The following is a 24,201-nucleotide window of genomic DNA, read 5'->3' as shown; positions in this document are numbered from 1 at the left end:
GTGTCTTTAGAGCAGAATAAAACATAAAGCCTTGAAGAATACTCATATTTATAGGTTTTTAGAAAGAAGCAGCAGCAACAGATTGCCAGGAGAGTACTCAGGTGTTTCTGAGGAAAGAGGCATCATTTTATAATCACTAGATCAGATAGAGAGGTCAAGGAAGGTGAGAATCAGAGTTGGTCATCAGATTGGTGAGGAAGAGAGATCTCAGGATGGTGATCTAAGGAAACCGGATTACAAAGAGTTACTAGAGTGAGTGGGTGGTGAGGAAGAACAGGCTGTAGGATGGATTACAGTTTTAAGATACTTGTCAGAGAAAGGAAAGAGATAGGAAGACGGTAATCGAAGGGGAGAATTTTTCTTAGACTTGAGTGAGGTGAACATGCTGGTAAAGAAAGCTGTAATTAAAATAGACTGAATAATGCTTACTGCATGCTTACTGCAAACCACGTGTGGGTGGGGTGGTCTTAGAAAAGAGGAGAATCCTCTCATCCTCTTGTTAAGAAGGAGTTGAGAAAGCTTATCAAGTAGAGAGGCCTGTGTGGGAGTGGACAGGTTCAGGTGGACAGCCGTTGAGGAAGGTCCTGCCAGTGACCTTGATATTTTCAACAAAAATGTGAGAAGGAAGTGTGGGTAGGATTTGGTATCTTGAGAAATGTAGCAAAGTCTTTCAGCAGTTCTGAGTTACCAGTTGACTACCCATGGACCAGAGAATCTAATGTTGCTGGATACTGAGTTGATAGGAATGACATGGAGGCAAGAATTCTCTTGACAGAGAGAGAGAGAGAGATGTGTATGTGTATGTATGTATGTGTGTGTATATATATATATATATATTTTTAAACCCCACCTTATTCTTACTTTCCTACTACTTCCACAATTGTTTTTGTAGTCACCTTTTGGATAAAATATCACATGGAAATTTTCTTTTTTTTTAATCCACAATTGAATTTTGGGGGATGATCATTTTTAAGTTCATGTAGGAAAAATTTTTTTTTTTTTAATTTTTTTACTAAAATATTTTGTTTATAGGTAACCAGATCCAGTAGTTACACCAGAAAGTCCCAGTTCCAGGTAGAAGAAGAAGACATTGAAAAACTAGAAATTAGGTATGTGTCTTGGAGTTTTACAGAATTGCTTTTTTCTGTGCCAAAAAAGAAAATCCTCAGTTTAACTGAAAAAGTTGAACCAGCCTTAAGAGTTCTCTGTAGCAAGTTGGTTGATGAAACTTAGAGGAACATGCATCTAATTTAAATCTAAACTATCTTTTCAGAATCTGATTTCTTTGCAGAAATAGGTTTACTTATTTTATAAACAAATATGACCTAATTTCCACCTATTTTATTGTATTAATTTTTTATTTTTCCAAATTTAATTGTTCCTTAAATTTCTGGATTATAGCATAATGGATGGAGAAGAAATTATATCTCATCCAATTTAGAAATAATTTTCTTATTCTTCTTAACATATGTGCTGTCTAACAGAAATTTCAGTGAGGTAAGATAATTCAACAGGTGCATGTGTTTGAAGTTTGTGCTGTTTCTTAGGCCTTAAACATCTATGCTGTTTGAGAAGAAAAAATTTTATAAATGCATGTATAGGTGTGGTGTTAACAGTGTGTTTATCTAAATGGTATATTAATCATGTGTTTGAAGTGATCAGGTAATGTATTTTTCTAAATCACTTATTTTTATATCTTAATTGGTTGTAATCAAGAGAGAAATTATTGGTTTCTTCTTTCAAATTTAACAAAGTAACTTTGAAGTTCTTATTGCTATAGATTGAAATAAAGCCTGGAAACTTAGAAACTTAAAGGCCTTTTTTTAGACTGTTTAAATTTATTTTCTGTGCTTTTAAAATAAAAACTACTGTAACATTTTACTTTCCCAGTATAGATAGTGAAGTATATGACATTGCTAACATCTCTCAAGCATGTAAAATTAATGCTATAATTTTCAAATTAGAGTAATTTGAAGCTATTTGATGTGTGTATTCTCGTAAACATGGTTTGTAAAAAATAAGGCCAGTTTTCAATTTTCAGGATCGACTTGTGGAACAATGGAAACCTGGTACAAGATGTTTTCCTAGGTGAGATTAAGGTTCCTGTGAAAGTGTTAAGAAATGACACCTTTCATCAAGCCTGGTAAGAAGACAAGCATTCTAATGAGCTACATAGTTTAATCCTCTTTAATTTAGTATATTTGCAAATGAATGCTTACTATGAGCATAATTAAATTTGCCACGGAATAAGCCAAATGCCACTAGTGTGGATTTGGTCATTAATTCATTGTTGCAGAACTATAAGTACATTGTAAATTTTGTGACTTGACCTGTGATACTGGGATAAAAGAACTGAATTGTCTAGGAATCTTTTTCTGTTCAGAAATAAAGTCTTAACTCTAAGGAGACAGTGAGAAACATTTAAAACATTACTTAAGAGTTGTCCATATAAGAAAATGCTTGCTCACAAACCAGTATCTGCAGTTCACAAGTTTTATTAGTGGTCATGGAAACTGTGGATGTTTGAAAGCAAAGGGTTTTGTTTGGAGGATAGTTGTACGAACTAACAGGTGATTTTTCCTTCACTCTCCCCCACTGAAATGCACTGTGAATGGCCCTGATATTATTTTTCTGAATGTCTAGGGTCTCGGTGTTATTCAGTTGCTTTAGTTAATGTACTTCTTAGAAGTTCTGGGGGCTCAGTAATGGCTACAATATTATTTTACCTTTTCATGACTCTGACAGTGATATTAAACTGATAAGTTAATGTCCGGACATTAAAATGATGCTAGTTTCCTTAGAAAAATTGATGTGATTGATTGTTTTATCAGTCTATGGCAGTTAAAAGCATGTGTATCCCATCCCTTTCAGTAGGTTGTCCAATGTCTCACATGCTAGGCTTGAGTTTCCGCTGATTATAAACAGGCATGCCTTTCTCATGCCTTTTCAGGACCACTTTTTTTTTCTTTTTTTCTTTTTTTGTTTGATTCAGGGGCTCACTGTGTCACCTGGGCTGGAGTGCAGTGGCACAATCACAACTCACTGCGGCCTCAACCTTCTGGGCACAGGCAGTCCTTCCTCCACAGCCTCCTGAGTAGCTGGGACTACAGGCACATGTCACAATGCCTGGCTAATTTTTCATAGAGATGAAGGTTGAAACTCCTGGCCTCAAGAGATCCTCTCGCCTCAGCCTCCCAAAATGTTGGGATTAAAGGCATGAGCCACCAGACTCAGGACCACTTTCAGAACACAGTTTCTTCTAGAACTGCCTGGAAGAGGAGTATTTAGATGTTTCTTATGGGGATCAGTCTCATTTGTGGTTAAAAGAGCCTGCCTCTCATGATTGGTCATCAGACATTCTTATTTTGTATTCTTGTCCTTAAGCAGTTATCCCTTGTAGACCTTTTTTAGGTTCTCAGTATTTTTATTTTATTCATACGTCTCCGTAATGTAGACCTAAAATTTATTGGTCTTTATGTTGGCATTTTGTAGGTTTTAATTTCTAAAATCCATCTACGGGGGGACGGGACACAGTCACTAAGAAAAATCTGTGAACATTTGGGGCCCATCATCCTCCCCCTACACCATGTCTTCTTTCACCTTCTATGAAATAGCATTCATTTTAAAGTGAAAATTCTTGAACTTAGTTTGTGGACTTTAAAGATTGTGTCCATACTACTCAGTACTGAAGAGAAAAATGAGTTGTTGTGGCTCCCACGGCCCCTCAAAATGAAATTGAAATGTGCCACATAGCCTGTATTTTACGTGAGACTCTCCAGACATGCCTTCCAGATTTGGTAAAACTTTGTGCAACTGCCTTGGCAGGATGTAAGAACATTAACATGTAAGATACTAACTTTATTCCTATGGGATTTTTTTTGCCCAGTAGTATAGTTTAACCTGACAAAAGTACAAGCTCAGAAATTTATATAATATGAAATAGAAGCTTCTGTGGATTCATTTATACTTCCATAGATGTAGGGAAATATAAATATGTGAGTGTCATTTCCTTTTAAGTCAGAAATTACTCAGCCCCATTCATCAGTGTAGAGCTATAGCACCCCCTCGTGGTAATGATAGTAACTGCATGAAAACTTAAGAAAAGATGTGCCCTCAGGGTTTCAGGCATATTAGGAAAGAGAATACTTATTAGTATTTTAGTTTAGTTGCTTGAAAAGTCTTAATTTACTTTCCTTTTCCACATAATTTCTCTTAGTATTGGTGTATTATAGTCTTTTCTCTAAAAACTGGTTTTTTATTCTGATTTAATTTTATCCTCAAGTTGTAACAGGATTCAATCATCTTCTCATTCCATCTATCACTATTTAGTTATCTTTTTTTTTTTTTTTTTTGAGTCGTAGTCTCACTCTTGCTTAGGCTGGAGTGCAGTGGCATGTTCACAGCCCACCGCAGCCTCAACCTGCTGGGCTCAGGCAATCCTTCCACCTCAGCCTTGCAAGTAGCTGGAACTACAGGCATGCACTACCACGTCCAGCTAATTTTTTTGGTTCATGGTAGACAGAGGTCTCGCCTTTGCCTCCCAAAGTGCTGGGATTACATGCGTGAGCCACCACGTTTGGCAGCTATTTAGTTCTTTAATAATTATGTGTGTTCTTTATTCTGATGCTTCCATCAAGTGTTAGGATTGCCGCCTTAGTGTTGTTTTTTTTACCTTTAACGTCTGTAGATTGTAGAATTTTATTTGAGTTTTTGAATAGATAATATACTTCTGTGGTTCACAAGTTGGAAAGTAAGCTCTGTCCCTAGACCCTGCTCCCTGGCTAGTCAGTTTTCCTCTTTTGAGGCAGTCAGTGTTTTTGACTTTCTGAAAATATTTTATGTATATACAGGCAAGTACATATATACAACTTTTTCTCTTTTTTTACACTAGTGAACACACACCGTATCCTGCTCTGCACTTTTTCCCCCCCATCTAACAGTATAGTAAAACTTCCTTAAATGTTTGTTGACTCTTGATAGTGGTTAAAAGTATAAACTCTGGAACCAGACTTCCATGGTTCATAACTACCTTTGTGACCTTGGACAAGTTACACAGCCAGTTTGTCTTAGCTTTCTTAGGTTATAAAGTGTGGAAGATACAAATATCACACCCTCTTAAAGTTGTTGAGAGGATGATACGAGTTCATAAAAAGTAGGCCAGAGGTACTGTGTTAGTGGATATAATTCATGCTGTCATTGTTACAGTTACTGCTATTGTCATCATCATTCCACATCAGTACACATAGGATTTTTGCACCCCCCCGCTTTTTTTTTGCATAGTATTTCATTGTTTGGAATGTTCTAAATAAAGAGAACCACAGAGGCCAGGCACAATGGCTTGTAATCCCAACACTTTGGGAGTCAGAAATGAGAGGATTGCCTGAGCCCAGGGGCTCGAGACCACCTGGACAATTTGGTAAGACCTCTTCTCTACAATAAATCAAAAAATTCACTGGACGTAGTGGTGGGCGCCTATAGTTCCAATTACTTGTAAGGCTAAGGTGGAAGGATCACCTGAGTTCAGCAGGTCGAGGCTGTGGTGGCCTTGAGTGTGCCACTGCATTCGGGCCTGGGCTACAGAGTAAGACTCTGACTCAAAAATAATAATAATAATAATTAAATAAATAAAGAGATCCATGGGGATAATCTAATTAAGTCTCATTTCTCTAGTTACTTCAGTGTCAGAGAGCTTAATGTGTATAAAGCCTTTATGTGATTGTACAAACTGGTACAATAATTTGCCCTCAGTGATCCAAACTGTGTTGGACATTAAGAAAATAAAATAGATATAAACATCTTTTCATGTTTAATTTTTAGTTTTGAAAATAAGATTCAAGTGGATTAAATAGTTGAGTTGTCTTCAGCATAAGCACTTTATAAATGATTTAAAAACTAGAATATTTTACTTAATATGATTTGGTTTTCTAGTTTGCTGATTTGACATGTTTTCTCCTTAAATATTTTCTTTTTTTTTTTTTGCCTCATGTTTTCAAATAATCTTTTTAATATTTGAATTTTAAAAATTTAGCAAGTCCTCTATCTTCAGTCAAGAAAAATATATTGATAGTTGTTTCTTTATGGAACCAGAAATAACTTTCAAATATTAGTAGATCTGCCTCTCAGCAGTTATTTTCCAGCTTAAGAAACATTACATACAAATAATGTGCTTTTTGTCTGTTTTCCTCAGTTTTAATTACACAGACCTCAGGGTTAAAATTTTTTAATACTGATTTGTTTTCTATTAAGGAGCTATCCAAGCAGCTAACTCTTGGGAGCATAATGATTGCTTTTATGCCTGTCTAGAATGAACGGGAGATGTGTAGAGCAACTGAATGTTACTTTAAGTTAATAATTTCTCTGTATTTCCTGTCTCTTATTCTTTCAAACTGAAATACTTCATTCAAAAACTGAAGAAAATTAATTAGAGGGTTTTTTTTTTCTTTTTTTGCTTATCTAGACCTTAGGCATGCCAGATATTCCTGAATGATTTAACAAATATTGAGGTTTTTCTCTTTAGCTCTAATTTTTATGGGATGACTTAATTCACAAGGATCCTTCAGGTGGGGGTGGGGGTATGTGTTGGTTGATTTTGAGTTGTGGGTTATATGTGAGGATTTACAGCATAAGTCAGTTGCATGTAGGCGAGGTTTGGACTTCTCGCGGGCCTTCTCTCCCCCTGCTGGTGGACCTGGCACCCCGTGTGTGGAATGTTCTGCCATGTGCTCCCCGACCTTCTTCCCTTCCTCCCTCCCCCAGCAGTGCCCAGCGTCTGCCAATCCCACCCTGTGTTTATGTGACCGTGATAAGTGGTTTGTTAAAATGAGGCTTTCTCTTTGTAATATTTTTAAATAATACATGTATGTAGTTATACAAATAACTGTATCTATAGTTATTCATATATTGAAGTGGTAGCAGTGGCATAATATGTAAATGTTGTGTGTGTAATGTTTACACAGCGTTTACTGTGTATCTGACCCTATTCTATGTGTTTTGCTTATATAACCTCTTCAGGGTTGTTGTAAGGCTTAAATTAGTAAGATGCTATTAGGACCCCTTATTGAACACAGGAGGAAACAAGTGCAGAGCTGAACGACTTGCCCAAAGTCACATAGCTGAGATTTGAACCAAACTGTCTGACTTTAAAGTTTGTGCCCCTAACCAATGTACTGTTAATATAATAAACTTGAACTTTGATGTATTTTTTTAACAGATTTAAAACGCAAAAACATTCTCTGTCTTAAGCTGTCAGCAAAGATTTGGGGGTCACTTGCTTATAAAATACGATTTAAAAGAAAATCAGAGAAATCCCTGCTCATTAAAAAAAAAAAAAAACAAGGAATGGGTGAAACAGTGACTTTGTTTTTAAACTAGACACAGATGAGATATTTTATTTGCAGAGATTTTTTTAGTCCTGCCACAGAAAACTCAAGGAAACAATTTTGAAAGTGTGGCAGAAGGAGTGAAACCTTCTGCAGTTCCTGAGCATCAAATTTTTTTCATGTATGCATAAAAGTGGTCAAGTGTGGTGGCTCACACTTATAATCCCAGCACTTTGGGAGCACGAGGCAGAAGGATTGCTTAAGTCAAGGAGCTCGTTCGAGACCAGCCTGGACAACATAGTGAGACCCTGTTTCTACAAAAAAAAAAAAAAAAATTAACCAGGTGTGGTGGCTTGTACCTGTAGGCCTAGCTACTTGAGATGCTAAGGTGGAAGGATTGCCTGAACCCGGGGATTTGAGGTTACAATGAGCTATGATTGCACCACTGCACTCCAGCCTGGGTGACAGAGCAAGATCATGTCTCTTAAAACGAAACAAACCAGTGTATGCATAAAATGAATAGCTGGCATAGCACTACCCTGCTCCCTCTTTGTAGAGCAATGCTATGTTAGGACTGTAGACTCGGTACTTAGTTTTATGAGAGTAACAGAGGGGTAAATCATTCCCCTCCTCCAGTTACTTGGAGATAAGGGAAATAAAGTTGCCCTCTGAGCAAAATTCCTATAAAACAAACCAAAACAGAGTTTGTTTTGAGTGTAGAATGTGGAGTAAACTGTGAGGACACTGTTTAAGATGGGCGGGGCAATCCCAGAGAGGCAGAACTGGTTGTAATTGAGTAAGCAGTTATACAAGTAAGAATATTCTACCATGAATGGAAACACTAGTTAAAATAGAAGGGAAAGATTCATCTTGAGTAATGAAAAAGGATCCCAAGGAGGTGGACATGGGCACTGCCCATTCAAGCACGAATGAGGGGAAAGGGGATTCTGGTCCAGAAGAGTTAACTGTTTCGTTGGTAAGACTGCTGTCTTAACTGAGAAGTTCTGAAGATGGCTTAGATCTTTTTTGCTTATATATGCACTATTGCACATTCTGATACTTTTTTAAATACATTCACTGAATATATAACAGGAAACAGTAGTGACTGCCTTATATAACCTTAATAATCTCTACCACACGTTTTTTCTTTTTCTACCTTTAAATTTTTTATTTTAAAATTATGAGGTGCAGTTCAGGGTTAGGTATACAGCTATTCATTGTGCAGGTACCCTTGTTGATAAGGTGTGCCCCACCCTACCCCAGGCAGTTTCCCACTACTGCCAATCCTACCTCCCCCCACCCATGTCCCCACAGTTTCCCACTAATGTCAGTCCTTTTTTTATAGTAATTCTGATCATTTGACTTTCCAAATAGCTTACTGGTAGGTGAAATAATTAGTCCAAGTAAGGGATATAGGTGAAAACACTATGGTAAATAATGGTAATCGTTGAAGCCGAGTGACGAGTGCATGGTGGTAATGGTGTTCACTGTTTCTTCTCCCTACTTTTATGAGTAAGCATTTCTGTAATAAAATACTTGAGTTGCCCAAAAATGTGGGTACCTCTGCCACTTGGTGGTTGTATTTCTTTTCATAAATTTAGTACAGCAATTGTTCTTGTGCTTTAAGTCATTGCAGTTCAGGTTCCCTTTGGATGTGCTGATAAAACTGGACCTCTGAATTGGAAAGACTGCAGAACATAGCCTGGTTTGAGGACAGTTACCAAAGTAGTGCTCTTATCAGGATAATTGGTGTTCAGCAAGCTAAACGCCCCCGAGAGATGCTTCTAAGTTCCTTTTGCTAGCGGATTTGTTTCCGCTTATTTCGCTGGCCATATCTTTACATCACTATTTCTTAAATCAGAGAGTAGATGTTCTAAAGGTTGGTATTCCAAGACAGAAATTCCTCTTTTGGGGGGTAGTGACATAATTTCTGTGTCATTTCTTCTCCTTGCATTAACCATTCCTTCATCCTTTAAATTTTGCTTGGTTAATTCTCCAGTTCTCTTTTCTGTCTTTGTCTTATCTTTCCCAAAGCTAATAAATAGTCTATTAAATGCTCCTCCCTTCTATTTTTAAAGAAAGTAGTCTATTAGGGCAGACTGTAGCTGATAAATATCAAAATTACTGAGTTTCCTTTATACAAACTATTTCAGCAAATAAGTGAACGTAGAATGATAGAATTATAAAATTATCATTTTGATGAGTTCTAGGCAATGATCATCAGTGCTGCTAACACCACAGAAGGAGAAACAATCAGATATTCATGCTCCTTGGTCATACACAACATTATCAATGAATTGTTCTTAACATAACGTCAAATCTGAACCATGTCTCCAATCTAACTACCAATATATAGGAAATACAGAGAGGACAAAGGAATATGATAAATGACATTATGGAGGTAGAGACAGAGTAAATAGGATCCCAAGTATGGAAAACTGTACAGGACAAATGACCTGATTTCTTGGCGGGCCCGGGAGAATCTATAAAGTACAAGAGACGAGAAAGCTATTAACCCTTTATCATCTGTGAACATTATTTGGATTTGAACAAACCTTAGAAAACCATTTATAATAAGTTTGGGAGAATTTGAATACTAACTGAATAATGATTTTTAAAAGTGCTATATGAAATTATATATCTGAAAATTGCTTTTAAATAATACTGCAGAAGTAGGGTGGGAAAGTAAGTGAAGGTATGGCTGAGACAAGATGAGTCTTGAGTTGATAATTATTGAAACTAGGTGATGACCACATGGGGGTTCAATATACTGTTTTCTTTACTTTATTTTTAAATTTCTGTGACGAAAGTTTTTTTTAAAAAGCTGTTTGTTTTCTAAGTTTGGTCCTACAAACTTCTCTTGGTTAAGTTCAACTTTTTGTGTATAGAATACACTTTAAAACAAGGTCATTTATGCCTTTTAGTATGTCTCATCTATTTCAACTAAATGCTTAAATTTAAATTTAGTTTGTAAAAACTGATTTTTGATAACACATTGGGTTTTAAATGTTTTACCTTTTATTATTATTCTTTCTAAACCTGCAAGCTAATCAAACTCTTGAATTTAGCCTCTTTGAGTTCTTAATTTTTGTATGTCTATACTTTTTGTTTCCTAGATATAAATCTATTTGATGCTTTCTAGTCCAATATATAGCAAATATTAAGCCTCTGAAGATTAGCAGCCTGATACTTGGGAAGTACCTTAACTGTAAATGCTAAGTTGACTTTTTTGGTTTAGTTTTCTTATAGTGTAGCTCTTTACTTACCTTACTGGCTTGGTACTCGTTACAGTCACAGGGAACCTACTGTATTTTTACTTTAGGTACTTGCTACTACCAAGAGACAATGGAAACAAGTCATCTAAAACTGATGACCTGGGGTCTCTTCGATTAAACATATGTTATACAGAAGACTATGTGCTTCCTTCAAAGTACTATGGTCCTTTGAAAACTTTGCTGCTAAAATCACCGGATGTTCAGGTACATTAAAAAACATCTCTCATAATACTATAAGAAAAGGATTGACAGTGGCGGGAAACTATGGGGGGGGAACAGGGAGGGGAAGGGAGGTAGGATTAACAGTAGTCAATATGTCAGGGGACTGGGGGACACCCCTTATCAACAAGGGCACCTGAACGATGCATATTTGTATACCTAACCCTTAACTGTACCCCACAATTTTAAAATAAAAAATATTTAAAAAAAAAAAATCTTATGGGTATGATTTTAATATGAAAAGGCTAAAATAGCTATGTAACTGTGAGAAAAAGATTTCAGAGTATCAAGTCTCATTAAAACAATGAATATATATGTGTATTTATCTAAATCAGAGTATTGTGATTTCAATGTGTGCTCCATATCATCTCTGGGAAAACTTTAAAAAATTAAATGTTATATAAGTTTTAGTTAATAAGCATATTTGAAGTAGTTTTACAGGTTAGTGATTGAACATTTAATCACATTGCCTTAATTTTGTGTTTTTTTGCGTTTCTGTTTTCTAGCCAATATCTGCCTCAGCTGCTTACATTTTGGGTGAAATATGTCGCGATAAAAATGACGCTGTCTTGCCCCTTGTGCGACTGCTGCTGCACCACGATAAACTTGTTCCTTTTGCCGCTGCTGTGGCTGAATTAGACTTGAAGGATACACAGTAAGAGTTTTATTTCTGTGTTAATTCTGTTGAAATATAGCCTTAGTCTGACAGATCATTTTTGTAGTCCGTATTATTTTGTATTGACCAGCCTTCCTGTATAGCAGGCTAAAAAGAGCTGATTAGCAAGTAACAAAAGGCAGTCATTCACACCCATGAGGGTAATAGTTAATGAAGGATTTTCTCTTACTCCGTGATGAAATTTCCTTTGTTATTTTATTTTATTTTATTTTTTGATTTTTTTTTTGAGTTGGAGTCTCACTCCGTCGCCCAGACTGGAGTGCAGTGGCCGCTCCTAGCCACCACAGCCTTGACCCACTGGGCTCCGGCGATCCTTCCGCCTCAGCCTTCCGAGTAGCTGGAATTACAGGCGCACGCTACCATGCCCGGCTAATTTTTGATTTATTGTAGAGATGAGGTCTCGCCAGGTTGCCCAGGCGGGTCTTGAACTCGCGGGCTCAGGCAATCCCCTCACCGCAGCCTCCCAAAGGCGTGGGATTACAGGCTGAGCCACCGAGCCCGGCTTTCCTTTGTTACTAATCTTCATGTAATGATTCTCATGTCACAAATAGAGCATCAGAGCAGAAGTTATTTTTTTCCCTTATTCATTATGTATCACCTTTATATGCACATATGTAATATTCTAAAAAGCAATCAAGTGACTTCCCATTCCCATCATAGTCTAACACTGTTGTTTTATGTACACACACACGCACGCTCTACTTTTTTTATTTATAAATGTGAGGGGTTTTTGTTTGTTTTGTTTTTTACTGATTTTCACATACTTTTGGTAAGTCTGAAAAACCCAACGGCAGCAAGCTTTTAAATACATGGTAAAAATTATCAAAATTGTTTATGTTACCATAGTCAAATATGTCCTATTACTGATTTCACAACCTTTGTTTACTACGCTTGGTTTTTTTCTATTTCTATTTCAGAGATGCAAACACAATTTTTAGAGGAAATTCCCTGGCTACCCGCTGTCTGGATGAGATGATGAAGATAGTGGGAGGGCACTACCTGAAAGTAACATTAAAACCTATTCTGGATGAGGTACAGAATTTACTCCAATAATGATAATTTGTGGCCTTATGATAGTAGCTCTTTCATCAATAGTGATCTGGTTGATGGGAATGGTATATCCATTCATGTGTTACTGAAAGAATAAGGCTAAACTTATTTAAAGTAAAATTAATTACTTTTCTGTCAGTGGGTTTTTACTCAAAGTGACATTATAGTGTAATCTACATAATTATTTCTTTGTTATTGGATTTCTGTTTTAGCTAAAGTTTCAAATATATGAGAAATACTTTTTTGAGATAGTGTTTAGGATAGTGACATACATTGTATATGTTATCTCTGGATGGGGACTTTAAACTTCGGTACAACTTTAATTTTTATAATTAACTTTTATTATCAAAAAAATAAGTTATTTTCGTTTTGCCAAATTTAGTAAGAAGTGTTAACTGAAAAAAATGTATGTATTTTTAAGATATGTGACTCCTCAAAATCCTGTGAAATTGATCCTATTAAATTGAAAGAGGGAGATAATGTAGAAAATAATAAGGTAAGTACTTGTTATATTTATCTTATCATGACATAAGTGTCTCCCACTTACGTTATAATAATGCTGTATGGGGGAGGGAGTGCAGTTTATTCTTTACAGCCTTTGCTGTTAACAGCATTTCCCCATGCTCATTTTTAGAAGTTACTTCCTCAACAATTTCATTTTGTTTTTTTCTTGTCTCTTGGTGCTAGTAATCGTAGTGGATTTAGACAGTATCTAGTAGCAATCCCATGTGGCTAGTCCTTTGGGGTCAAACTGATCAGGCTAAGTGGCACAATGACTTGGTCAATTCGTTTTACTAATAATTGCCTCTGTTAGGGTCGCAAGTTTTCATTGCAGTGAACTGCAATGCCACAGTGTCCTTGTGCTTGCATATCTGAGTTGTTTCCCTGATCAATTTATTCTCTGGTGCTTCTTATGAGGTTTATTCACACATTCACCTGCTATGTCTAGCAAGTCTAAATTTAATTTATTAAATTGGATCAATATGTACATTGTCCTTTAACTGAATAAGTTTGAAGAAGGGAAGCAGGAGTTTAGAAAATACCAGATAATGGCTATCTAATAAATCTCATTTTCATTACTTTTTTTCATAAAGGCTATTGGAGATGTGTGAAAGTCAAAATCTTAATGTTTACCTTTTTAAATCCTGCAGGAGAACCTGCGCTACTATGTAGACAAATTATTCAGTACAATAGTAAAGTCAAGTATGAGCTGCCCCACTGTAATGTGTGATGTCTTTTATTCGCTAAGGCAAATGGCTACTCAGAGATTTCCTAGTAAGTGTCTTGTTTTACTACAATATGCCATTCCTTTTTCTTTAGTTGATTTTTTGTAGGTATTACTTGTATGTTTGGTTTGTGTGAAATATATAAGGTTTATAGGTACAGTCTTTTCTAGTTTTTCAAATTGGTTCTAGTTTTTACATTTTAAAAATATGATTTTTTTTGACTGTCAAAACATATATTCCATTTTATTTCAGTATAAAGGCTTTATATAAAGGAAAATCAAAATCATGATTAGATTTTAAAAAGGCAAAATTTAGAACTATAGCATATAAGTAAACATACAAGAAACTTATAAGAGTTAAATATAATAAACAAAAATACCTTTGTTATTTATAGCATTTTTCCAGTTGCACACATTCAAGTAGTGAGAATCTTTAGTTCCATACAGTTGCTAGTCCATTGCAGTGAACTACAGTGTCCTTGTGCTTGCATATCTGAGTTATTTCCCTGATCATTTTATTCTCTGGTGCTTCTTATGAGGTTTATTCACACATTCACCTATTATGTCTAGCATTTTACAGTTTGAGAATGCTAAGGTTTGTACAGAAATGGTTTTAGATATTAGAAACCTTTCTGTTACAACATAATAGAATTTAGAGGTGCTTATATCAATAACTGGCATGCTTTAATTTTGAAAAACTAGCTATATCAAGTTTTTGCTTAGGAGTTACTATCTCTGACTGTCAGTACTTGGCATTAGTCTCATTTTAATGCATCTCTGATAAGTAAATAAATTTCCTATAGCTGTCTTTCCAGATCTGCCTATAATGGGGGCAGGGGGAAAGAAGAACCAAGTAAGGTGGCTACTTAAATTATCAGTCTTAGCCAGCTGTGCAAACCTCTAAGTTTGTTTCTGTAATCATCTGAAGAGACTTTGTTATTTTATCATGTTCTTTTAAGCGTGTGCTCACTCACACGCATGTACACATGTGCAGTTAACTACCCCTCTGCTAAATCAGCCCAATACTAAAGTGGTGGAGCTAAGTCATCTAACTAACACATAGATATATTCAGATATAGGTGTCTGCTAATTATAGTAAAGACGTAAGCAGTTAACTTCAAATTAGTATATTAAATCTAGTTGACACAACAAAAATAAGGGGAACAAAGACATTAACATATGGAAAGGTGAAATGCTGATTGAATGAAGTTTTTAAATAGTTAGATCATAACCACGTTGATTACTTAGTGACAGGCACAGTGCTAGCTTGCATTATCTTCTACTCTCATCTTCAGAACCCCAGGTGAGGTAGGTACCACTCCCATTAGATAGATAATAAACTGAGGGTTAGAGAAGTTGAGTAGCTTTATCAAGGTCTCTGGCCAGCAGGCAAGCAGGGACATGGCCTACTCCAAAGTACATGCTACCATTCACTGTACTTTACACTAACCAGTGATCCTGACCTTAACTCTGCTTTAGCTGTTTAATTCTTGTTTATATAAATGTTCTAAAACATACTTTGTGGTTTTTAAAAAATAAATGCACATGTATCTCTTTAACTATCTTTTTGTTAGCCTGCATATAAATGTCTTAATATCCTCAGTAGACTATAATAATGACAGTTTTGTGCCATAAAATATTTTCATATTCTCTCATTTGTTCTTCTTACTACCCTGGATAGATGGGGGTAGGTAGAGAGGAAAGCAGGAGGTAGAAAGCAAGTATTATTAAAGAACGACAAATTAAATGACTTGCTGATAGTTACCTTTTGAGAAACTTAAGAAAGTTAAAACTCAGACCAAACCCAGAGAGTCTTTTCATCACCACCTGCTTCTCCACCATCAGATTGTTGTGTTGTGTTGACTCCAGTCTGAGATGAAAATTGTAGATGAATGATCAAATCCATAAATAATCTTCAGTTTATCTGAATTTGTATATGGAATATTGGTAGCTTTTTTAAAAATAAGATTTCCACTTAATTGTTTTTATCACATAACCTTGATAATATTAAGAGTTTTAGGGGAAAATTGAAACAGTAACTTAAAACTGAAAGCAATCTGGTATCCTAACCTTAAGGAATTCAGTGTTACCACTAGGTAGTGCTAGATATTACTTTTATTTTTGTTGTTGTAATTTCAGGAATCTCTTCTTGCAGATGAGGAAAGAGGTATTTTTCAAATTAAAATATTTCTGAAAATCTAGCAGCTTTGCCTTTTATTTTCTGTATTATTTCTTATTTCTTACAAATTTTTTTTTGTCATAGGGTCTTTTCTTTTAATTTAGTCATAATCATTACTATCATTTCATCAACTCAATTCTTCCTAGACAAATTATATTGCTCTTCTGTTTAGTTTACATGTTTCTCAGTGTTTTTACTTTATCATCCTTGTTTTGAATCCGTGTTTTGTGCATGACATTTCACGTTTCTTTCCTGCAGATGACCCTCATGTTCAGTATTCTGCAGTGAGCAGCTTTGTATTTCTTCGTTTCTTTGCTGTAGCCGTAGTCTCACCTCATACTTTTCATTTGCGACCTCATCATCCAGTAAGTGTTTGTTCTTCTCAAAGCTTTATTCCATTTTTATTTTTATTTTTACTAAAATGAAAGATAAAATAAGCCAATTTCACTTGGCTGTGTTTTATTATAACTAATACTTAAATTTACTCAGCATTTTTCGTGGCCATCTCCATTTTTCAGATGAGGCTGAAAATTCTGCCTTTTGTTATTGTTAAAAGATGTTACACAAGAGTGATGAAACGTTGTTCGTTGTTGAAGCTTGGTGATGATTACAAAGGGGATTAATTATACTTTTCCCTCTACTACTGTGTATGTTTGTAAATTTCCATAATGCAAGGAAGTTTTGTTTTGTTTTGTTTTTCATTAGTTATAGGTTTAGTTTGGGTTGGTTTTTGATTTAACAGAACCTGCATTCCTGATTTATTAAGATAGTTTAGTCTTGCAGATATTTTCAAATTGCACAGAAATTTGAGAGGTTTTTTTTCTGAGAGGCGTGGGAACTTTTATTGGAACATAAGTTGTTATTCTCCATATTTTTTTATTCTCCTGAGGTCATACTGTAATATATGAGTCTTAAGTGTTTTTAAAGCACGTTTTCTTCTTGTTCTGAAGTCCTATTTAATTACCAAAATCTAAATCTCCACTGCATAGATCTACATTTTTAAAAATATTTTAAAATTCTTTATTTTTGCTGTTTCTGATTCATTCTCATATACATATTTTTGCTAATTCTTTAACCTTTTATGTTCCAAATATTTTATAATCTTATCTAACTGCTTTTAGTTACTGACTTGTGTAACAAATAATAATAGCCTCCATTTATTTGTTGTTTTCTTTGGGCTAGTTACTGTATGAGGTAAATTCTGTTATCGTCCCCATTTACAGAAAAGGAAATCACAATATAGTACCTTCTCCAAGCTTACACAACTAATAAATTATGATTTGATCTAATCAGTTTGAACTGGATAAAACTGGAATTCTTACTCAGTTTTCAAAGTCTGTGAGCTTAACCCTGTTCCTTTCAACCTCTTTGGCAGACAGATGTTCAAGTACCTGTGAAGCATCAAACACTGTGCTCAGCACTGGAGGAGATACAGTGATGAATACGATACTTTAGGTCCTTGGGAAATACAGTCAAGAGGAGCTGCTTATTGCATTATGTAGTGTAGGAAAGGCACACTGAGTCTTGGCATTAAGCTGGGTGCTGAGGGCTCACTCCTCCTCTTGACAGCTTCACGGCATTGCCACTCGTTTAACTTGGTGAGAATTGAGTAGAACCTTGTTGCGGCGGCAGCAACATACCCTTTCTTGCCAAAGGATAAATGGTCTGTGAGTAGACACAGCAGAGCATGGGTCTGTGTCCCTTTGTCCACAGTGCTGTCCTTTCCATGACTGTGTTACTAAAACTGTACAGGACACTGGGGCAGTGAAAGCTTGGTAGCTGCATTCTGTACGAAAACAGAACTCCTGCCTCTAAACTTGTGACTCTCTGCATTGTATTCAACCTTCAATTTGCATACTCCTGTAACAGAAGTTGAAATAAAATCCTTTTCACTACAAACTATATTTGAAGTCACTGTTTTCCAATCAGTATGCCAGAAAAACTGTTTCAAAACTGTAATACAATTTTATTTTTTGCCTGTATCTCTACTTTTATCCCTACTTTTTAAGAACTTTCAGTCTAACTGGGGAAGTAACTGCATACTAACTCTAAAACTAGCACATGATTAGTACCAAGTAAGAAGTCTAGACAGTTTATACCACAGAAATTGAGGGCAGGGACTGATTCTAGTGACCTCAAGGCAATGACATTGTCAAGACCAATATTGAAAGTTACAGAATGATTGGGGAGGAGAAGTTGTTGGATTTTACATTTAGAAGTTCTTGGAACTTTTAGAAACCAGTTTTAGTAGAATAGAAGAAAGTCAGATTGCAGAAGCTTAAAGAGTAAGTAGGTGAATGCAGTTTACCTAGCAAATGTATCAAAAGTGCTTGTCCTGCTGCTGAAAGACATGAGCAAATTCAAGCTGGTACACGTGTTCACATACATGAGTGAATAGTTTTTTTAAAAAAGAACAAAACACTAATTTTTAAAATATGAGTTATTTTAACATTGACATGACAGACTACTCTTCTGAGAAATTTCATGGTAGAAAAATGAAAAAATTTGGACTGTCCTCCTCATTATATTCCCCATTCTCTTGTTGGTAGCTCCTTTTAAGACCCAGCACAGGCAGACTTCTTTGGTCTGGTCTATATGCCTCTCTCTTGTGTGCCTTTAGTACCCTGTGTCTCTCATGTCATTTGTCATACTGTTTTATAATCATCTGTTTATAATCTCTGCTTGTGGACTGTCAGTACCTTCAGAACAAGGCTGGATCTGGCTCAGGGTTGTGTATTACAAGCATATGGCACAGTTTCTAAGACAAGTAGCTGCTCAGTGTTTGATGAATGTAAGGTAGTAGCTCAGAGAGGGAACTCATCAGAGGATGAGTCTTTCTCTAGATGGGAAAACCTCTGCATGGTTTAAATAGAGGGGACTAGACTGGCAAAAAAAGAGAAGTTAAGAAGAAAAGGGGCTGAAAATACCAGATCAATAATATTAGTTACTAGATCCTACTAATACCTGTAGGATTCAGAAAGAGTGTCTTTAAAAGAAAAAGTAATGGGGTTAACTTTGGAAAAGAAAGAAAAACTGCTCATTCAAAATACTATGTAGAACCATAAGAAATTGTTTTGTGTGGATCAAAAATGGTCAAATAATGGTAATTTCATATTAGTCAATCTAATATAAGGAGAAAATAGAATATGTGAATGTATACCAAGTTACCTTGAGGTAAAAAATTCAATATTTCAGTTGAATTGAATAAATGTTATATAGCCTCTACTAAGTGCCAGTGCCAGGCTGTGTACTAGATGCCAGTTGACTAAGGTCTTGGTCACCCAAGAAAGGCAGTATCATCTATGAAAAATTATGGTGGCAGTGGAAAATTTTAATACAGCTTATATAGTGAGTTCACCAGGAAATTACCAGTAGCTGAATGGCCTGATTGTCAGATAGTAGTGAGGGTCATGTTGATGTAAACAAACCTCTGATGTACAGAAATTGTATAAAACATGTTTTGTTCCCTTTTGCTAGTTTAGGGAAGCTGTGATCTAAAAAAATGAATTTAAAACCAAACTTTAATGGCGAAGTCTGATGAAATTCAGTTTACCATGACATCTTTAAGAATTTTATTTTCTTCAAAGGCAGAGAATTATAGGGACCTTTATAAATATAATGACATGCTGGATGTTCCAGCTGAGGTATTTTCTGAATAACCGTAATTTAGATGTGCTGTTTTGTGAGCAAATAATCATATCTCAGATATCCCTTCCTTCTTTTCTAGATTGCCTTACATCCTGGTCATATCTTTCCCTGCATATTCATTACCTGTTTTCAATGTGGGGATACTAAAATAGTAAGGAATGTCAATCAAAACCTAAACTAGACCTTTTCTGTATCTAGACTTTTCTCATTATGTCTTCAGATAGAAGATGTTGTTTACTTGAATCCCCAAAACAAAGGAAAATGACCTATGTCTTAACAGAAGAGCTGGTTACACAGATTTATAGAATGGTGAAAACCCGTAGGCTGTATATATGCTTAAGACTTGTTCATTTTGCCGTATATAAATTATATCTTAATTTTTAAAAGAAGGAAGGAATAAAGACTCATGAGGGAATACTGCTTAGTCAATTTTATTTACATTTACTTCTTTCAGGTAGACAGGCCTGAAAAGCACCTTGGATAATAGACTCACTTAGTTACCCTCTGGTAAGAGCCTTTGTGAACTGGGTGACTCCTCGCTTCCTAAGCTGAATTTAGGCCTTTGCTTCCATGATGAAAAGAGTTAATTGCAGAAGCCATATAAAATATTGAAAATGTTTAGAAATGGGTCAAGCACAGAAAATTTGGAAAACCTAAAACTGCCATTTTAAATTGTAAGACAGAAAGAAGTAGATGCCATTGACATTCCAAAAGTGAATATAATTGATCAGATAATTCAAGTTGTCATACTGTATAAAACAACTTACATATAATATTGATTAAATCGTGACTTTTAAAAGTGACACATTTTTAAAAATAATCACTTTGAGAGAAATTGTCAATGGCATGTAACTTCTTTAATCTTTTGATTCCTTAGTCCAGTGACTTATACCCAGCCTTAGCTAGATTTCAACTATGTTAGTCATTTGAGTGAACACTTTTGAGTCACTGTTTTAGAGCAATGTAGCATGTTCTATTCTACATTTTATACAAATTATATTTCTTGAAAACTGAACAGCATTTTGGTCTTTTTTACATTCTTTAGGATGCACAGACAATTAGAACATTAACACTCATCTCAAAAACCATTCAAACTTTGGGAAGCTGGGGAAGTCTATCCAAAAGCAAGGTAAGTCTTTCCTTCTTTGACTTTGTGAGACTTCTAAATGGTGTTAAATCTTATGATCCTTTCTCCTTCACTCATCTTCTTCCAAATTAAAAACAAGACACAGAGATAGATAGAAGCAACAGCTGTCTTTTAGGTAGATACTGCATCTTAGTCACCCGTTCAAGAGGACAGTTTCAGAAACCAGGCACAGTAGCTTGCCTCTAGTCCTACCTACTTGGGAGGCTGAGATGGGAGGATTGTTTAAGCTCAGGAGTGGGAGACTGCAGTACACTATTATTATTGCAGCTATGAGTAGCCACCACACGCCAGCCCAGGCAGCATAGTGAGACCCTGTTTGCAGGGGGAAAAGAAATATCAGTTTAATGAGAACAAAAAAAAAAGGAAAGTTTTATTTAAACTGATAAACCTGAGAGGGGGAGAACGTCTGGTAAGAAGATGGAAGAGCAGTCTATTTATCTGTGCTATAAACATCAACTTTGAAAGAAGTCTTATGCTCCAAGTTCTGTAACTCTCTGGAAATATATGATCAAATCATTTTAGGCCTTAATCCTCAGCTTAAAAATTCAGTCCATTATATTCTTAGTTCTCTACTTAATGCATATAAATCCTATGTTTGTTTTTTCTTAGTCAAGTTTCAAAGAGACATTCATGTGTGAATTTTTCAAAATGTTTCAAGAAGAAGGATATATTATAGCAGTTAAAAAGGTATGATTGTTTTACTTTATAAATATTAACATTTATTGTTATATAGCTTAGGGAAAATAACATTTCATAGTCCTAGGAATCAATCCCCAGTTAAAAAACAAATGTTTATACTGCCCATCAAAAAAGCTCAATTTTTTTTCTCTTATACAAAGCTGTTTTTCAGCTGTGAAAATACCTAACCGTTTCTAGCAACAGTTACTTGTGCCAGTGTCTTAGTAACACCCATTACAAATGTCTAAGGCTAGGGTTTCTCAAAGTGTCAGTAGTAACATTTTGGACTGCATAATTATTGATTGTGAGGGACTGGCCTCTGCATTGTAGGATGTTTACCAGTATCCCTTGCCTCTTCCCATTAGATACCAGCAGTGTGCTCCCAGTTTTAATAGCCAAAAATGCCTCCAGACGTTGCCAGATGTTCCCTGAGGAACAAAATTGCCCTCAGTTGAGAACCCCCAGTTTATAGGGGTAAAGGCTTAATATGTTGCCTGATTTTTAGTAGACACTTAGTTGCCAGTGGTTAAAGAAAAAAAGAATTATTGTGCATTTAATAAACAATGTAAGTTTATGGTAGGAACCTAAGGAAGTTATTATAAATTAAAATGTACAAAAGCCAGGATATAATATCTTAACATGAGGCCTACAACATGAAAAAAAATGTGTTCTTTAAAGTCGAGAATGTTTTGAAAGAATCTTTAATTTTTTTGTCTTTAGTCTTTAATGTGGCATTATTATAAAACTATGAAAACTTGTTTTTAAAAAAGTTATCTTGATATGTCTAAAGTGGGCTTGAAGAAAATACTATATCTTACCACAATCCCAACTGTGAATCCAAATTAGTATAGACAAATTTTAAAGATTTCATTGAGTAGCAGTGATTGCCAAGAGTATATTTTGTTGAGATATATGTTTGGACTTTTAAGATTCTTAACAGAGACTCAGCAAATGAAAGTAATGATTTTTTTTTAAGTTCATTAGAATTTTTTTTATCCAGAATAGTGCATGTTCAACCAAATGTTTTTTTCAACAAACCATTGAAGCCTTTTAGAAGAAGTCTTTTAGGACATTGTTGAACCATTTGTGTGACAGTGTAGGCTGACTTTTGTTGGCAGGATTATGATGTACTGTCTTTTGTTTTGGGTTTGTTTTTCCATGTTTTATGACCAAGGCTATGGCAGCGTCTGATTTTTTTTTCCCTGATATAATCAGAATGTGTAGCGCTGATAATGTCAGTGATGTAAGGATGCCAGGAGTTTAGTCTGTTCCTGATCTACCCTCAGTCACCCACTCACATTCTAGTGAGCTGTCCCCATTCTACACCTCCTGTCTCAGATTTGGTTCTAGAGTCCTAAGCTAGCATAGGATATTTTGTCCTAATATCCTAATTTTTGTATTATTTACTAATTAAGTCTGAGTATTTGCAGTGCTAGAAATTGTAAAACTTTAGAAAGTCACATTTCTCATTTCATACTGGCACTCTCACTAGTGGCATTGACCATTGCTCTAGAAGAAAATGGACTGTAACTCTGAATCATATACTGTTCCTCACAGAGTTTAAGAAGGGTAACCTGGAAAGTATAGTTACCATATACTTTGGTGTCTAAACCATGGCACTTTTAAGAGTGAAAAGGAGTACTATTGATGATTATTCTGGGACACTAGGGATGGTTCTCAGCAAACTGGGATGTATAGCCTGCCTGTAGTCCATTTTAATTATTGTTTTCTTTCACTTTATATATCTATACTACCCCATAGTTTCCTAAAACTATAATAAGTAATAATTGTTACAAATAATATTTGAAAATTAGCCGGGCTTGGTAGCGCGCACCTGTAGTTCCAGCTACTTGGAAGGCTGGGGCGGAAGGATCGCCGGAGCCCAGCAGGTCGAGGCAGCGGTGGCCGGAAGCGGCCACTGCACTCCAGTCTGGGTGACAGAGTGAGACTCCAACTCAAAAAACAAACAAACAAACAAAAAAACAAATGATATTTGTTAAGTCTGACTTCAGGTAAAAACTAAGAAATGAAATGTTCAAATAACTCTGTTACATCCATTGGTGGATGGCCATCTGTGAAAACTGATAGGGCACTTCTTTAGTTCCCATGGATGCTTGTACCTGCATCACCCACATGTAATGCAAAAGGAGCTCTCTCCTTGCCTTTCCACTTACGAAGATTTTCTTCCAGTCAAGTAAAAGTAAACCTTCTACTAGAAAACTCCACAAGTGTGGGCTCTGGTGGGCAATCTACAGCCAATCGTAGAAAGAAAGCCGTTGTGCTTACAAATTCTACATTGGATTACCCTGGAACCTCTGTGTCATCCCTAATGGAATGTGCTATGTTTCTATTTGTCCTTAGCAAAACAACATAGAAAAATATAAAGGACAAAGCAAGGAAATTGAGACCTTCTCTGAGTTTGTAGTATCCAACTAATGAATTAAGGAAGTGGATAGTTTATTTAGGGGGCAATATAGGATTCTTCTTTAAGAATAAGAATTATTCTCAGCCGGGCTCAGTGGCTCAGCCTGTAATCCCAGTGCTTTGGGAGGCTGAAATGAGTGGATTGCCTGAGCCCACGGGTTCGAGACCCGCCTGGGCAACTTGGAGAGACCTCACCTCTACAATAAATCAAACATTAGCTGGGCGTGGTAGCACACGCCTGTAGTTCCGGCTACTTGGAAGCCTGAGGCAGAAGGATCGCCGGAGCCGGGCAGGTCAAGGCTGCAGTGGCCGGGAGGAGCCGGCCACTGCACTCCAGTCTGGGCAACAGAGTGAAACTCCA

General features: G+C 35.9%; 1 protein-coding gene across 1 annotated transcript in view; it reads left to right on the top strand.

Moving 5' to 3' along the window:
* Window positions 1-1,032: 1,032 nt before the first annotated feature.
* LOC103250837 (ras GTPase-activating protein 2) overlaps window positions 1,033-24,201 on the top strand; it is a gene marked incomplete at its 5' end in the record, with an annotated part of 40,577 nt that continues 17,408 nt past the window's right edge. The window contains 10 exons of the mRNA XM_021708232.1: window positions 1,033-1,109; window positions 2,042-2,143; window positions 10,642-10,798; window positions 11,320-11,468; window positions 12,407-12,521; window positions 12,961-13,035; window positions 13,691-13,814; window positions 16,202-16,308; window positions 20,637-20,720; window positions 21,348-21,425. Coding sequence (XP_021563907.1) covers window positions 1,033-1,109; window positions 2,042-2,143; window positions 10,642-10,798; window positions 11,320-11,468; window positions 12,407-12,521; window positions 12,961-13,035; window positions 13,691-13,814; window positions 16,202-16,308; window positions 20,637-20,720; window positions 21,348-21,425 — 1,068 coding nt within the window. The remainder of the gene's footprint in view (window positions 1,110-2,041; window positions 2,144-10,641; window positions 10,799-11,319; window positions 11,469-12,406; window positions 12,522-12,960; window positions 13,036-13,690; window positions 13,815-16,201; window positions 16,309-20,636; window positions 20,721-21,347; window positions 21,426-24,201) is intronic.

This window comes from Carlito syrichta, unplaced genomic scaffold (genome assembly GCF_000164805.1).
Source record: "Carlito syrichta isolate Samal-C Ts95f unplaced genomic scaffold, Tarsius_syrichta-2.0.1 Scaffold135593, whole genome shotgun sequence".
NCBI lineage: Eukaryota > Metazoa > Chordata > Mammalia > Primates > Tarsiidae > Carlito > Carlito syrichta.
Note: the sequence above shows the minus strand (reverse complement) of the source record. Positions and strands in the feature narration are given on the sequence as shown.